The 17550-nt window shown below is 36.8% G+C and overlaps 1 protein-coding gene across 1 annotated transcript in view; it reads left to right on the forward strand.

Moving 5' to 3' along the window:
* HDAC9 (histone deacetylase 9) overlaps positions 1-17550 on the forward strand; it is a 907594-nt gene that overhangs the window by 719531 nt on the left and 170513 nt on the right. Inside the window, exon 19 of the mRNA XM_030932454.1 lies at positions 6822-6929. Coding sequence (XP_030788314.1) covers positions 6822-6929 — 108 coding nt within the window. The remainder of the gene's footprint in view (positions 1-6821; positions 6930-17550) is intronic.

The following is a 17550-nucleotide window of genomic DNA, read 5'->3' on the forward strand; positions in this document are numbered from 1 at the left end:
TTTTTAAAATTGATACCAAAATGTTCTACTTAATTCTCATGTTTTTAGAGGGTTTAAAATGTTTTGCCTATTTTATTACTAACAATCTTCTGTGTCTCTCAACCCCTTTCTACCCTATTAAACATACAGGACTCTGGGTGTGTGGGTTGGGAGAGAATCTCAGTAAGAGACTCTGTGCTACTTTAGATTGTGCCTCCTCCTCTAATGACTAAATCTTTCTTATGGCCCAAGCTCCTGTGACTCTCACCCTAAAGCGGGATTCTGCCCTATCTCACCGAGTGTGTTTGTTTCTTCACACGGAAAGATATTTTGTGGACTAGCTTCACTTACACTTCTCAACCCCAGTTTTGGATATATGTTAGGTCCAGACTCTCCTACATATTTATAAAGTGAGTTGAACTTTGGGACACCTATTTCAAGACTGATAGATTTTAATTCTGACAATAAAACAAGGCCTCTGTGGACCTATTTCTCAGCAGACTACTAAAGCTCCCTTCATGGTTTGAACATTAGTTACATCATTGAAACATTTGAAAGTTAAAAGCATACTGTTTTTTAGAATGGCACATAAAGCAAGGCTTGGTACAGATTCCAGAGGAATCTGAAAGTAGGAATCTTTAGGTATTGCCATACTGTAAAATACAATTTAAACCTCACTAGCCCATGTGTACAGCATATCCTTAGAGACTTCTGCCCAGAGTCCTGGCTAGATTTTGCCCTCTGTCATTTGGCAAAATAAATTCCTGACCTTGGAAATAAATGGGACACAATATTTCCCATGCTCCCTCAATTGTGTGATGAATATGTTATTTCTTTTTTTCCCAATTATAGTGATTCTCTCCACAATTAATAATATATCAGCCTCTTCCAGTTTGATAACTTCCTTTCAGTTTAGAAATGCTGTATGTTCAAGATCACCTTATTATTGGACTTAACATCTTTAGGTAATTGCTTAGCCTCTCAGATTCCTTTTTGAAGATGGCATTTGGGCACCTGAGGGAGGAACGGAGACCTGAAGGGGTACCTGGATCCTCATGCTGTCCTCTGAACACTCAGGGTTCAATGGCAACCTCTCTGCACCATCTGACTATTCCTGATCTCCCAGAATTTGAAGCTGAGGTTGGCAACAGATTAACTCCTGATTACTGATTTCTCTGCCAGCTGGAGCTTGGCAGTAGCACCCTTTTGGCTCACATTGGTACTGGGGTTCCCCTGAATCCCTCTGTGGACTCCATTTGGCTCCACCCATAGTTAAACCATTTCACGGGCTCTCCCATATCATACCCCTTGGAGGATGGTGAGAACTTGAGGCTTCCAGCTGCACTACACAGGAAGCAAGAGCATCTCAGGAATGCTATAGTCTAATATTCCATTAGTTTTTCACAACACTCTGCAGACTTTATTGTATGGTGCCCACAGTTTAGTGTAGACATGACTTCAAAAAGTCCCAAATATTGACTGAACACGGTGGTTCACACCTGTAATCCCAGCACTTTGGGAGGCTGAGGCGGACGGATCACCTGAGGTCAGGAGTTCAAGACTAGCCTGGCCAACATGGTGAAACCCCATCTCTACTAAAAATACAAAAATTAGTTTGGTGTGGTGGCGGGTGCCTGAAATCCTGTCTACTTGGGAGGCTGAAGTGTAAGAATGGCTTGAACTCAGGAAGCAGAGGTTGCAGTGAGCCAAGATCGAGCTACTGCACTCCAGCCTGGATGACAGAACGAGACTCTGTCTGGAAAAAAAAAAAAAAAAAAAAAAAAAAGACCCAAATATCAACCAAAGTGAAGGCTCACCGACCATTTTGTCGACTTACCTGAAACATTTTTCTCTCGTTTGCTCACATATCGCTTTCTGTGTTCCTTGTTTCTGCTGCACCTCTTGAGTCCAGCTTTCTCCATTCTCTCAGGACCAGAAGAGGTGGATTTTGGATTTTCCTTCCACTCAATGCATTCTATATCTTCCCTAATCAACAAGCATGCCTGGTTGTCACAGGTAGAAGGGGTCTCTACTCTGAATCATTCAGAGAAGAAATAATCATATTCTTTTGATACTGTCACTAACACAGGACCATGATCCAAGACAGCCAGGTTCAGTTCTTGATATGAAAAGGAATTTGGGAAAATATCATCCTCACCACAAAATCTGTATTTTTATGTATATTGAAGCAAAATCCTATTTTGATCATCATTTTCTTTACCTTTCTTCTATATCCATCCTAATCTCCCTTTCAGCTCATGTACTATTACTCCTTAATGCACACACACACACACACACACGCACACACACAGAAAGTCTCTCTCTCTCTCTTTCTCCCTATCTCTCTCTCACTGGGAAAAAGAATAAGTTGTTGGAGAGACAAAGGGGAATTTATGTGCATGGAAAGAAAAGTGACAAAGCATATTTTTTCAGAATATAGTAGTTCTTTTTTTATTATTATTATACTTTAAGTTCTAGGGTACACCTGCACAACATGCAGGTTTGTTACATATGTATACATGTGCCATGTTGGTGTGCTGCACCCATTAACTCATCATTTACATTAGGTATATCTCCTAATGCTATCACTCCCCCCTTCCCCCTCCCCACAATGGGACCCAGTGTGTGATGCTCCCCTTCCTGTGTCAAGTGCCTTCATGTCTTCTCAACTTTAGCAAGCCCTTAGTAGTAGGCCACTGTGTTCAGGGTGGCTCCCTGCTCCACTGTCATTCCTTTCTTTTCCAGCCTTATCTATTATGTCTTGCATTATTTTTCCATTTCCAGAGCCAACTCTATGCCACTCTCCTTCAACTTCCAAATGTGAGGGTACCTGTCTTCTTATAGTTCCAAACCCTTCTGGTCTCTACTTTCATCATTATTGCATTGCCATTTCAGCCCCTTAATCCTACATATCTGTATCCATTCCAAGCAAATCCTTCTTTCCCTTTTTTCTTCCCCTCCAGCTTCAAAATATCTTATTCTATGCCAGGAACCACTATCAGTCTATGAACTCAACTGTCTTCTCTTACCCAGAGTTTTTTCCTACTGTCAAGATGTTCTTCAGCAGTTAAAATCAGAGCTCTCTTAAGGAAGTGGCCCTCTTGATGCTATCAATAATATAGGGAAATTGGTTGGAGAGATTGCCAACCAATGAGAGGGACATAGAGGGAGGAAAAATACTTTTTGCCATTGAGAATGTTGGAAAGTTGGATATGCACGTTCTTCTAGTGACACAGATTATAGCAGAATTCGTAAGTTATGCATCCTGTTTTATCACTGAAGTTTTAATGAAACTGTAACATGGAAAATACTGTGGTTAGCTTTTGGCAGCTAATTTGGCCCTGAACCCCATTTGGAACATCGTGCCTTAAGAAAGTATGCTTGGCCGGGCGCGGTGGCTCCCAGCACTTTGGGAGGCCGAGACGGGTGGATCACGAGATCAGGAGATCGAGACCATCCTGGCTAATACGGTGAAACCCCGTCTCTACTAAAAAATACAAAAACTAGCCGGGCGACGAGGCGGGCGCCTGTAGTCCCAGCTACTCGGGAGGCTGAGACAGGAGAATGGCGTGAACCCGGGAGGCGGAGCTTGCAGTGAGCTGAGATCCGGCCACTGCACTCCAGCCTGGGTGGCAGAGCAAGACTCCGTCTCAAAAAAAAAAAAAAAAAAAAAAAAAAAAAAGAAAGTATGCTTGTAATTTGACTTATGAACAAGCTTTTGTGATTTCATCTTACTGTGAGCTGAAGAGTGTGCCCTCAACATTTATGTACTGAAGCTCAAATCACTAATCTGATTATATTTGACTACCTTTAGAAAGTAATTAAGATTAAATTGATTAAATTAGGTCATAAGAGTGGTGTGTGCTAATCCAATAGGATTGATATCCTTAAATGGAGGGAACTTTAGTACAAGGAAAGGCCATGTGAGGATGTAGCAGAAAGGTGGCCATCTGCAACCCAAGAGGAGAGTCCTCACCAGTCACCAAATGGGTTGGCACCTTGATCTTGAACTTCAAAGCCTCCTGAATTGTGAGAAATAAAATTTCTTTTGTTTAAGCTACCCAGCCCATGGTATTTTGTTATGGCAGCCTGAATCAACAAAAACAAACCTGTTTGTAAATTCAGAATTAAGTACAATTACCCATTTATGAACATATTATAACCACAAAACTTGACCATTACCATTTAGTTATAAAGTAAATGTAAGCAAAACATTGGTTGAAGTGGTATTGAGATAAATATTGTTTTTGTTTAAATATAAGTAAATTAATGGATGATAGATCCCATAGATTCCTAAAGAGAGCTTCTTTAGGGATAAGCCTAAACATTGGTTATGAGTCAAAATATCCATCATCCACCTATGTGCTCAACATACTTTATGATCAGTAAACGTAGCTTTATTATAAAAGTAACCCCCACCTGGCAACTCACAGTAGGTACTCAATGAATGTTAACTGAATTAAAATGAAATGACCATTATTAGTAGACGTTTAGACACCAAAATTAAAGTCACAAACATCTTAGGCAGATAGAAAGGTATGGACAGGTATATGGATATCAAAGGTATTTGTGGCTCCCTAATGCCCTTTAGTATGGTCAAAGAGACAGTGCTCTCTGCTGCTGGAATGTTTTTCTAATCAAGTTCAGTATTTATAATTGTTTTGGAAGGAAATTTGCTACTGCTTTAAGAAATGAAGAAAGAAACAAAGCTTATGATGTACTCCAAAAGTTGAGTAAAAAGGGGTTAGGAATTTTACATGGTTCTTGAGTCACTGAATAAGTCTTTTGGAATGTATTTATTTTATTTGTTTGCTTGCTTCCCCAGTAATTTAAATTCTAATTAATGCGGGCTTTTCTTTGGTACTAGTAGTTCTGTAATGGCACGAAAGCTGACTAAAACCTATATAATACATGGTAAATAATGATTTTTATTTTTCAATTTGTGCAGTCATCTTCCTTAAGAATATATCTACACAAAGCTTAAACAACTACTTATTTATATTGGTTCAGTAAAATAATAAAACCTTCAATTTAGAGGGCAAATGATTCGGTCTCAGTGTCCATTTGAATGATTCTTTCACTCTTTAGCTGATAGTGTAGACCATGATGGTATCGACTATGATAGGGGATGCTGCCTCCTAGAAAGCCTGGGTTTCTTCAGGGGGGTGATGGAAAGGCATGTGCTGACAGGGTCAGAGTTCTGCGTGAGGGTCCTGTGGTCTTCAGAGTAGCCTCTCTAAGCCACAGTGTACTCATTCAGTCAACACGTAGGCCTCCACTATTTGCCAGGCTTTACGAAACAGGTATGACAGTAGCTGAAATGGTAGTAGCTAGCTTTTGCTTACCACTTACTCATTTAATCGTCACTACAATCGTATGCAGATGGTACTTTAAAAAGTTGGTATTTTCACAGATAAAGGAACGAAGGCAGAGATCCATTAATTAATTAATTCCCCAACATCACTCAGGTTTTGATGATGAAGCCATGATTTTACCCCACCAGTTTGATTACAGAAACTTCACTACTATACTGCTATTTATAGGATCTTAATTTTCTTTTTTTATGTATGCACTTATTTACTGTTCTCATTTATTTTTTATGTATTCATTGTTCTTGATAGTATTTAAGTCTGTAAGAACCTCATGAGAAAAAGGCATGTGAAAATTCTTAGAAAACTGCTTAGTACACTGTGAATATGTGTTGTTATTATTTATTGTATTTGTTCCATGTGATTAGGCCTCTTGCATTTAATTCTCTATTATTAAAAGAAAAAAAGCTTTGTTTTATGCAGAATTTCTCCCCTTTGATCCATTTGGGAAGGCTTGCTATTTACATTACAAACTTTGTATTCTATTTCCTGGTGTTTCAAGTAACTTATGCGTCCTAAAATTAGAGATTTCTACCATCGGATACTCTTTTTTTTTATGTTATGAAGTATTTTATACATTAAAAAGTATCACATATATGATCATTATAAACCACTATTGTTGTTCTTTTCATGTATACATTATTATGTGTTTTCATTGCATGCATGAAAAAGGGTAAACAGCATTTTATAAAGGGAAATCCAGAATATTGGTACGTGCTTTGTTTTGATAATAATGTTCTCTAGTAGATAAGCAACCATATATTTTACTAGCCTATCCAATTTTAACAATACCAGTTTGAACTGAAACAAGCTGACAAATTGTACTGAAAGTTAGAAATCTTAAGCTTATACTTTGAACATCAAATTTTTCCTTGCAATTTGCCATTAATGTTTTAAGTGTGAGGACCACACACTCCTTCCATTTAGTTGAAGAACCTGACTTGCAGTTGCTACTTTCTACTCCCTGACTGCTGGTGCTACCTGCCTAATAATTGTCTTTGGCTCCCTGTAAACCTGCAGTCAGAAGGGTATTTGCATTTTCCCCCTCTAGCACTTGCAAATTCGATTTTTATGTATAACTAAGTGCTCTTAGTTTTTACTCCATCTAGTACTGGGGCCTGGTTTCTAGCAGGCCTGTAACTAAGCCAGATCCGGCCTATGTAATGCTGTTTGTAATGAGAAATCTAAACAGGGAATGGCAGTGAGGCATGGCAGGAATGTGTTTCCATTGGAGAAATCAGTGTAGAGAAAAAGTATAAGCAAAGCCATGTCCAGAAGGCCTTTTCAGCTGGCCAAGACGGAAGACAAATGTTATTGTACGTAGGCTGTTACCCTGCCAGCCCTTCCTCACAGATTTGCTTTCTCTCTCTGTCCCTCTTCCCCCGCGACCTCTTCCCCTCTTTCCCCCTTTCATCTCTTCCTTCTCTTTCACTTTCTTCTCCTGTCTTCGGACTCTGCTGACTGTTTGCTCAGGTGGACAGTGACACCATTTGGAATGAGCTGCACTCGTCCGGTGCTGCACGCATGGCTGTTGGCTGTGTCATCGAGCTGGCTTCCAAAGTGGCCTCAGGAGAGCTGAAGGTGAGGTCTGGGTTGCATTAAGTGTGGGAAATCCAGAGGAGAAGCTGAAACAGAGATGTTGTTGTATGGGAATTGTGGGGAGTGTGGTGTGGTAATAAAAGGAAGGGCACAAGGAAGAGGGCAGAGATGGCCAGTAAGGTGTGATAATAACTCGTCTGCAGGCAGGGAGTAGCTCATCCTGCTCACAGGGCCTTCTTCTTTCTGAGAACGCTGCAGTCAGGGCCCACCGGTGTGCGTTTAAGAGCATAGAGATCATAAGTAAAGCTATGATTCAGGTTAAAAATACCCTTCGTATATACATATCTGTCATGCCATCCTGAGATTCTCTTTTGAAGTGATTTAAAAAATATGATTACTGAGTAGTGTGTATAAGCTCAGAATACCACCCAGAGAGAGGGAGGCAGAGAAAGGTAAATACCAGACGGGAAGGATTGGGAGGAAGAAGGAAATTGTTGATTAGAAGGGTAATGATCCAGAGTGTGTTTTCCATGAAAGAACTTAAAAAATGAGCTATGCTTTATTGTTCTTTTCTTTTTATGGTCTCTTCTTTTCTACATCATTGAAAAGAACAATGTCAAAACCCCAGCGTTTCCCAGTCTAAACAATTTATAAAAGCCAGAGACCTGACAGACGTTGACATTTTATTTGGTATTTTAACAGTACTATTTAAAGGTATGCCATGTGCGTCTTGAATACAGTTACCCCAATAAACTTTGTTGGTGCTAACACGGCCTTTTAATGCACTAGTTCACACACTTCATGACGCAATCTGAGTGGTGATTGATTCAGTATTTTTAGCAATTGTGAGGCGTAGGGAAATACATTACGACCAAAAACATATGCACTGTGAGCTTTGTTAATCCAAGATAAAATGTAATTAGGATTACTTTTCTTTATGTCTAATGAATTTTTATTCAATTACATGGGACTCTTCCAGTTGCGATTAAAAATGTAGAGTAGGAATGTGCACTTTACAATGTAGCGTTTGTCCAAGAAGTCTTTGCTCTAACTCTTTAAAGAGAGCCTATGGAAATATAATTTTGATAGGGTGGGCTCTATTTAAAAAGTAGATGTGCTTGTATATATTTGACATAAGTAGTATTAGGACATTGCTCATCTCAGGGGATATATGGGGTCATTAATGTGGTGCTTACTCTTCAGTCTTTACCTTTGAAAATGAGCAAATAGGGGCCGGGCGCAGTGGCTCAAGCCTGTAATCCCAGCACTTTGGGAGGCCGAGACCATCCTGGCTAATACGGTGAAACCCTGTCTCTACTTAAAAATACAAAAAACTGGCCAGGCGCAGTGGCTCAAGCCTGTAATCCCAGCACTTTGGGAGGCCGAGATGGGCGGATCACGAGGTCAGGAGATCGAGACCATCCTGGCTAACACGGTGAAACCCCGTCTCTACTAAAAATACAAAAAAAAAAAAAAAAAAAAACTAGCCCAGCGAGGTGGCGGGCGCCTGTAGTCCCAGCTACTCGGGAGGCTGAGGCAGGAGAATGGCGTAAACCCGGGAGGTGGAGCTTGCAGTGAGCTGAGATCCGGCCACTGCACTCTATCTAGCCCGGGCAACAGGGCAAGACTCCGTCTCAAAAAAAACAAAAAACAAACAAAAAAAAAAACCAAAAACCTAGCCGGGCAACGAGGCGGGCGCCTGTAGTCCCAGCTACTCGGGAGGCTGAGGCAGGAGAATGGCGTGAACCCAGGAGGCGGAGCTTGCAGTGAGCTGAGATCCGGCCACTGCACTCCAGGCTGGGTGGCAGAGCAAGACTCCGTCTCAAAAAAAAAAAAGAAAATGAGCAAATAAAAAGAGGAAAGGAATCAGCCTGTGGAGAGGTTTTGGCTGTCTCCCAGTAGAACCTGAGGAAAAATTCTTCCTATCTGAGTGCTTGTGTTGTACTTGCACTACTGCAATAAATTGACACTTTAAAATAAAATTTAAACATCTTATTTTAAAAAGAATCCAAATAGCAGAAATCAGCCAGGCCACAATATTATAATTTTAAAGATTATGCTGGCACAGCTCTTTGATAACAAAGATAATTGTGCTGGCATTCACAATTTCTAATTGTTTTAAGTTTGTAAAAGTTTAAGCAATAATTCAGAAACCTTCTCAAGTAGAATGCCCACGTTTCAGTCATCAGAAGCATCATTATTAGCTTCACTGTGTGCAGAATTGCCAAATATATGTATGAAGATAGTTGAATAAAAACATAATTCCATGTTTAGAAGTTATCCATTTAAAATAGCCAGTTACAAACAATGTGTCAACAACACATAGTATGGGCATGCTGACCACCAGCTGTAGTAACATCAGGTGTTTATATTAAGAACAAGGATTTGTACAAATGTCTTCTCTTCCTCTGGTTAAGGAATCAACAAGCATGGTTTAAAAAGAAAAGAAAACAATTAAAAAAAAAAAAAAAAAAAGAGGAACCAGCCTAAGAATCAAGAAATCTTAGTCCAGGTTCCGCCACTTAAATAGTGTGTCATTTGTGGCAAATCTGTAACTTTTCTGGGGCTCAATTTCTTGTTTTGCACAATCATCTAGGTGGAATTGATAATACTGAAGGTCATCCGTATCACTGGCATTTTGAGCTATTTGCAAATGAAAAGTGGATATGAATCTCAATTATACATACTATGGCATCCCAAACAGTAGATATTCTGAAATTTCAATTTGCTTTGATGAACATTCCAGACTGTGCAGCTAGGTTAATTCTTTCTGATTGTCAAGTCCAAAGTAAAAGTCCAAGATAGGCAGAATCATAACGGAGGCACTGGTACTATGCTGACAGGTCAAGAGACTGAAGCCCTGGGTTGCTAATAATTTGGGTAGGCCTACAGAGATGCCATGGGGGAAAAGTAGAACTCACAAATGATTTGGAGCCATAGTAAAGAACATGTGTAACTGAGGTAGAGAGCCATGTTTATGGACCCCTATTCAACAACCGCAAAAACTACCCAGTGCCTACTTGTCCCAGACTCCAATATGATGGGGCTGATATACCTGCAGGCTAGGAGCATTATTACTCATAGTGTGTGGATTCAATTCATTCAGAACCTGGAAGAAAATAGGGAAACTTATTCAAGGACACTGGTAAGTAATTAGAAATGTGAAAAGAAAAGACTTGAGCATTTTGTTATTCATTTTTCTGCATCTACATTCAGTTCTCACATATTTTATCCCATTCTCCCAGTAAATCAATATTTAATTAAATAACATTGGCATGTTACAATACCACATTGTATGAGATTGCACTACTTTTTCTTGGAAAGCAGAATAAAATTAAGAGCTTTATTTCAAATACGATGGGCCTGGATATAGTGTGGAAATGAGAGATGAGAGCTAGTTAGAGGAGGTCTCTGAGTTCATAGAAGATGAGGACCTAAAAGATAAGAAATGTGCACAAAAAAAGAAAATGCCTAAGAAAAAATTGTATGACTTGGAAATTTTGTTTGATGCTGAACTTGACCATGGCTAACCTCCAAACTTTTGATAGGTCCTTTCCTTTCTTCCCCTGGGGGATATTGGTGAGCTGAAGGAATTAGAATGAACCAGGCACAGAGGGTGGGTTTCATGTTAATGCTTAAATAGAACATGGGCAGCAAACTATATCAGCAAATTGGTATATTTTTTGGCACAGCATAGACATGCTTAGTGGAGTTCCGTGAAAATCATGGGGACTTTCAGGCTTTCCAAGTTTTTAAACAACACATTTTGAAAAATACATAAGAAGGAATTCCTCAAATTTACAAATACTCAAATTGGCTATTTCTCAGATTCTATTACAAAGGAACAAAAATATTCTGAAATTGTTGTAATGTTTGGTATATTGGAAATCATAATTGGAAGAATAATTATCTCAAAATGGTTTTATTGTTTTACAGGACATTTTAGAAAGTATGTCAAAGACATAGAAATAACTCTAAAAGGTGAACATTTTTTAATCATAAATAGAAAAGGATTGATACTTACCAAAATTTAATATAAAGATTCACTTTGATGTTCTTTTGACAATGCTACCATGTCTTCATAAAAATAGTCAAAATTGCTTTTAGCTTCTGGACATATTTATCAAAACAAACAAAAGCAAAAATATCCTAAACACTTGATTATCTGAATGATGAATGAATTTGAGTGTATACTGAATGAATATGAGTTTGAGTGTGTATTACGATATCATGTTGCTAATAATAACTGCTACTCCCTGAGTGCCTTCTATAGACAGCCAGTTTACATGTAATTTACTATTATTCTCACAATGTACCCTTGAAGTAAGTATAGGATACTGGCTCAAAGACATTAAGTAACCTTTTAAGATCCTGTAGATAGATTAATAAATAATAAAATATGTAAATCTAATAATCCTCTGTTTTCTTTCAACCACTCTATCAGGACATTCTTTTACAGACAGCACAAATACACATTTTAAAAAAGGGCTAAAACTATTTTAAGTAAGCAAAATTTTATCTTTTTTGCTATTATAAAACATTTGAGATATACAAAAAGACAAAAAGTTGCATTCTTACTTAACAAAACATTAGAATAAAATAGATACCCACGAACTCCTCATCCAATTTAAGAATTGAACTTTGTTCACAATATTAAAATTCTCTCAGTGCTTATCTCATTCCTATATTTTAAAACCAGATAGTCATTAATCTATTATATTTTTTAAAATTATGGCCCAGCACAGTGGTTCATGCCTGTAATCCCAGCACTTTGGGAGGCTGAAGCGGGTGGATCACTTGAGGTCTGGAGTTCAAGAGCAGCCTGGCCAACATGGCAAAACCCGTGCCCACTAAAAATGGGAGTTCAAGACCAGCCTGGCCAACATGGCAAAACCCCGCGCCCACTAAAAATACAAAAATTTAGACAAGTGTGGTGGCAGCACCTATAATCCCAGCTACATGGGAGGCTGAGACATGAGAATTGCTTGAACCCAGGAGGCAGAGGTTACAGTGAGCCAAGATTGCACTGCTGCACTCCAGCCTGGGCAACAGAGTAAGACTCTGTAAAAAAAAAAAAAAAAAAAAAAAAAAAAAAAAAAAAAAATTCCTTTTGTCTTGGTAATAACTTTAAACATGTTTTTTTACTTCATAAAAATATATATATGTGATTAATTCATTTTCATTGCTATAAAATATTCCCTTTGCATCATAATTTGTTTATTTATTCTTCTGCAGGACATTGTAGTTGTTCCCAGGTTTTTGCTCTTTTGAATAATGCTATATGAACACCCTTGAACATGGCTGCTCTTTCACTACAGTATTACAAAGAGTAAAACAGTCAGCTCCTAGGCTACTCTCACAATAAATTTCAGTAGATAATGCCAAGTGGAATTACAAAGTCATTTTACCACAATGACATCAGCAAAATGTCAGTCTAAGCGTTCAAAAATTCTTTTCTCCATAAAACAAAGATAAAACGGGTAAAATGTGTCAGGATGAAATGTTTAGAAACTCTGAAAATTAACCAGTCTTCCAACAACTCAGGAAGCATGTTTAATAAAACAAAAACCAAAAAACAAAAACAGCCAAATCTTGGTGAGAACAGAGAGATTTGTGGCGTTTTAAGTCATCATATTTCCATCTTCCCCTTTCTAGGTCCATGGTAGCCTTACCAAATAATAGCCTGCATTCTTAGCATAAACTAGTAACTTGGCAACCTCTGATAGGGAGATAGGGGAGTGGATAATGGAATTGGAGCTCCTTCAAAGCCTCAATCCTAGAGAATTATTATTATTTAACCTGTCCAGTGCTTCCCTGCATAACTTACTTGCAAGGCTGTATTTGACCTCATGAGGTTTTCATACAGTGTGAAAAGCCTTTTTCTTAGAAGTATTTTTTGTGAAAAATTAATGGTGATCACTTAACTTTATGGCTGCTTGAGGTGATGGATAACAGTGGGGCAAACAATAGGTTAGCCAAAAGCATCAAAGAAAAAACTGAGGAATGAAATGTGCATAAGGAGAAAAGCCACATCAGATTCCTAAGAATCTAGAAAACCACATGTATGATAGGGCTATATGCATACTCAGGTTTGTGTTCCTACTCAGGACAGACCTGAAAAGGCCCTAAGCTCTTACCTAAAGCTGACTTTGAGGCTCTGTTCAAACAAGAAATGGAGGTCCAGGTAGAGTTGTCAGCTGCCTGGCTAAATATTTAAAATGTGCCCTAACACACACACACACACACACACACACACACACGCGCACGCACGCACACACACAGCCCCTTGGCAAAGCCTGGGGGACTGCTGGTTTTAAGCATTAAAAAATATACATTTATCCAATCATTTACTGACCAGTAAGCTAACAATGCAAAGAATTCAGTAGCATATAAAACACAGAACACGGATCTTACACAACTATTTCAGAAAATTCACTAAGAAAATGACAATAACAAAAAGGAACAAAAACAAATCCTGGAAAGAGGTGAGAATATGATTTCTAGTTTTGCCATACTGTTTTGTTTAAAATGTCCAGTTTTCCACAAAAATGTTTGAGACAAGCAAAGAAACAAGAAAGTATGCCCCAAACAGAGGAAAAACAAGTCAGACAATAATAACTGTCCCTGAGTAAGGTCAGTTGTCAGACTTACTAGACCAAAACTTTAAGCTAGATATTTTTAATAATTTAAAGAAGTAAGTTAAGCCATGTCTAAAGATTGTATGAGGATGTATGACTCTATAAACAGAATACTAATAAAGACACAGACATTGTTAAAATAAAAGAACCAAAGAAAATTCTGGATTTGAAAAATACAATAACTTAAATGAAAAATTTACTAGAGGGGCTTAGTAGATAGAAATGTGAGCAGGCCGATGAATATGTCAGCAAACCTGAAGATATCTAGTCTGAAGACCAGGAAGAAAAGAGAATGAAGAAAAATGAACAGAGTTTCAAATGCCTGTAGGACATGATCAAATGTACCAACAAATGCATAACAAGTTTCAGAGAAGAAAAGAGAAAGGGGAAGAAAGAATATTTGAAGAAATTACAGCTGAAATTTTCCAAAATTCAATAAAAACATTAATCTACATATTCATGAAGCTCAGTGTGCTCCAACTAGGATAAACTCGGAGATCCATACTTAGATACACCATAATGAAACCATTGAAATGCAATGATGAATAGAAAATCTTCAAAACGGCAAAAGAGAAGCAACTTATCACCTCCAAAAATCCCCAATAAGATCAACAACTTATGTCTCATCATAAACCATGTAGGCCAGAAGGCAATGGGATGACATCATCAAAGTGCTGAAAGAAAAAGACCGTCAATCAAGTATTCTATGTCCAGCAAATCTGTCCTTCAAAAATGATGGTGAATTTAATACATTTCCAAACATGCAAAAACCAAGACAATTGATTGCTGGCAAGCCTAGCAATAAATTCCAGAAAATTCATTTCCTTTTAAGAAATGCCAAAAGGAGTCCCTAGGTTGAAATTAAAAGATATAAGACAGTAACTTGAATTCACATAAAGAGATAAAATACAACAGTGAAAGTAAGTACATAGGTAAATTCAAATCATGATATAAATGTGTTTTTTATTTGTAACTCGTCTGCTTTAAAAGGCAAACTCACAAGCCATACTTATTTATAAATCTGTATTAATATGCCCACAGAGTATGAAGATGTAATTTGTATGGCAATAACAGCACAAAGGAGGGCATTGGAAATGGAGCTATATAACAACAATACAGAGTTTTTGGATACTTTTGAAGTTAGAATGGTATCTAAACTAGCTTGTTAAAAGTTAAGGTGTTAATTGCAATCCACCGAGAAACTAGTTAAAAAGCCCTCAAAAATATATGAAAATAAATGACAAATAAATTTAAATAGTACACTATAGAATATCCAACTCTAAAGAAGACAGTGATGGATAAATAGAGGAACAAAAAAGACAACATATAGAGAACAAATACTGAAGTTATTGTATCAGTTTCAACCCCCACCAGCAGCATATGAGTTTGAAACACTCAATTCTTGTCTATATTTGGCATTTTCAAATTTTCCAATTTTCTGGGTGTAAAATGCCATTTATAAATGGTGTTCATTTGTATTTTCCAGGATGTTGATGAAATTTAGCATTCTTTTTCATTCAGGTGTCCTCTAATATAAAATGCATTTATATCATTGCCTAATTTTATATTGAATTGTTCATTTCTTAATTATTTTTTGAAATTTTAAAATATGTTCTGGATACTCTCTCATGTTTAGATGTAGAAAATATTTTCTTTCAGGCTGTGGCTTATGTTTTCATTTTTTAAAATTATTTATTCCAAGAGAACAATTCCTTAATTTTCTTTCATGACTATTCTCTTTTGAGACTTAATGTCCACTTTCTAACCATGAAGTTAAAAAATACTCTCAAGTCTTCTTCTTTTCCAAGGTATAATTTTTACAATTAAGTCTTTGAATCATTACACTTTTATATATTCTATGAGGTATGGATGCAAGTTATCTTCTGCATCCTGTACCTTTTTTATTCCTCTTAATGTGGATAATAAATTTTCTCAGCACCATTTTATTAAAGCACCATCATTTGTCCACTGATCTGTAATGGTATGTTGTCACATACCCAGTGTCCCTATGAAGTTGGGCCTCTTTCTGCGATCTCTGTTTTCCCTCATTAGTCTATTCATCTATCTCAGAATCAGTACCACATACTACTCATTACTTCAACTTTATAAGAGGTCTTGACTATCTGATAGGATAAATTTTTCCACTTTCTTGTTCTTCCTCACTAGATCTTGACATTTTCTTTGTTCTTAAATGTATAGTTTAAACTTACCTTGTCATTTTGCATGAAACATTCCATGACAGCTTTTCTGCATTGAGTCTACAGATGAGTTTGACGAGAATTAACATTTTTAGATGATTGAGTCTATTTGTTTCTGAGCATATGTTTACATTTATTTATACTTTCTGTGAAGTTTCTTAATCAAGTTTTATAATTTCTTCTTGGGCAAGGCATGGTGGTGTGTGCCTATAATCCCAGCACTTAAGGAGGCTGAAGTGGGTGGATTACTTGAGCTCAGGAGTTTGAGACCTGCCTGAGCAATATGGCAAAACACTGTCTCTACAAAAGATACAAAAATTAGCCAGGTGGGGTGGCATGTACCTGTTGTCCCAGCTACTCAGGATGCTGAGATGAGAGGACTGCTTGAGCCCAGGAAGTCAAAGCTGCAGTGAGCCAAGATTGTGCCATCTCATTCCAGCCTGGAAGACACAGTGAGGCCTTGTTTCAAAATAATGATAATAATAATAATTTCTCCAAAGAGAAAAAATATATATATGTAGGTAATTCATGCTTTTGAAAAGAATTTTAGTGGCATCTTATTAGAATTACTTTCTCTGAACTGATGTACAAAGGGGCTGTTTATTTTTTGCTAAGTGTACATCAGTATTATTGCAAAACTAGTAATAATTTATCTATAAGTCATTTGGGGTTTCTTTCTAATATAATCTGCAAATAATGACAGTTTTATTTCTTTTTTTTCCAATAATTATGCCATTTTAAATTTTGTATTTCCTTATTACATGTGCTAAAATCTCTGGTATAATGCTGAAGACAATTGATCATGGTGAGTATTCTTGTGTCTTTCTAGATTATCTGTTTCACCATTAAATATTATTTTTACTACAGGCTATTGTAAATATTTCACATTTTGTGGAAGAAATTACCTTTCATTGCTACTTTTCTAAGAATTTTCTTTCTCCTGTGAAAGGATTTTGCATTGTATGAAATGTTTTATATGTGACTATTGGTATTATCAAATGAATTGTATTTAATTTATTAATGTGATGAGTTATATTAATTAAATATTTAAAATTTTGTATTCTTGAGATAAATCTACCTTGGTTGTGATTTATTATCATTGTTATACCTTTCCACATTTGGTTTGCTAATAATATTTTCGTTGGAATTTTTGCATATATGTTCATTACTGAAATTGGTCTTTAATTCTTATCAAGACCCATCAATCTAGAGCATCAGGGCTTCATAAAGTGAGTTTGAGACTGTCTCTATATTTCTCTACTTTAGAGTAATAGTTCAGTAAAATTGGGAAATTTGTTTCTTCAATGTTTGGTAAAACTTTCCTCTAAAATCATAGAGCCTTGTTATTTAGAAAGATTTGTAACTACTGATTCAAATTATTTCATTATTATGAAACTATTTGGAATTTGTATTTCTTTTTGAGTCAATTTAGGAGCATTGTGTTTTTTCTTGACATTTACATATTGGAGCTAAATTTTCAAAATTACTCATATGAATCTGTTCATTATATCCTCTTTTAACACTTTAATGTTTGCAGGAACTTTAGCAATATATCCTTTTCGTTATCATACTGTTTATTTTTCCTCTTTTTCTTGATCAATTCTGACAGAAGTTTGACAATTTTCTAATTCTATATTTTATGAATTTCTTCTATTTTTATTATTTGTTTTATTCGGGGGAAGGTCATATATTTCTTTTACTAATTTCTTAAATTATTTAGCTCATTATTTTCCAACCTGTAGTCTTTTCTATTTATTAGAGCTATAAATTTTTATTTAAGTACTATTTGAATTACATGCTGTTTTCTATAAAGAGTTTTCAGGAGTT

This window comes from Rhinopithecus roxellana, chromosome 6 (assembly GCF_007565055.1).
Source record: "Rhinopithecus roxellana isolate Shanxi Qingling chromosome 6, ASM756505v1, whole genome shotgun sequence".
Lineage (NCBI taxonomy): Eukaryota > Metazoa > Chordata > Mammalia > Primates > Cercopithecidae > Rhinopithecus > Rhinopithecus roxellana.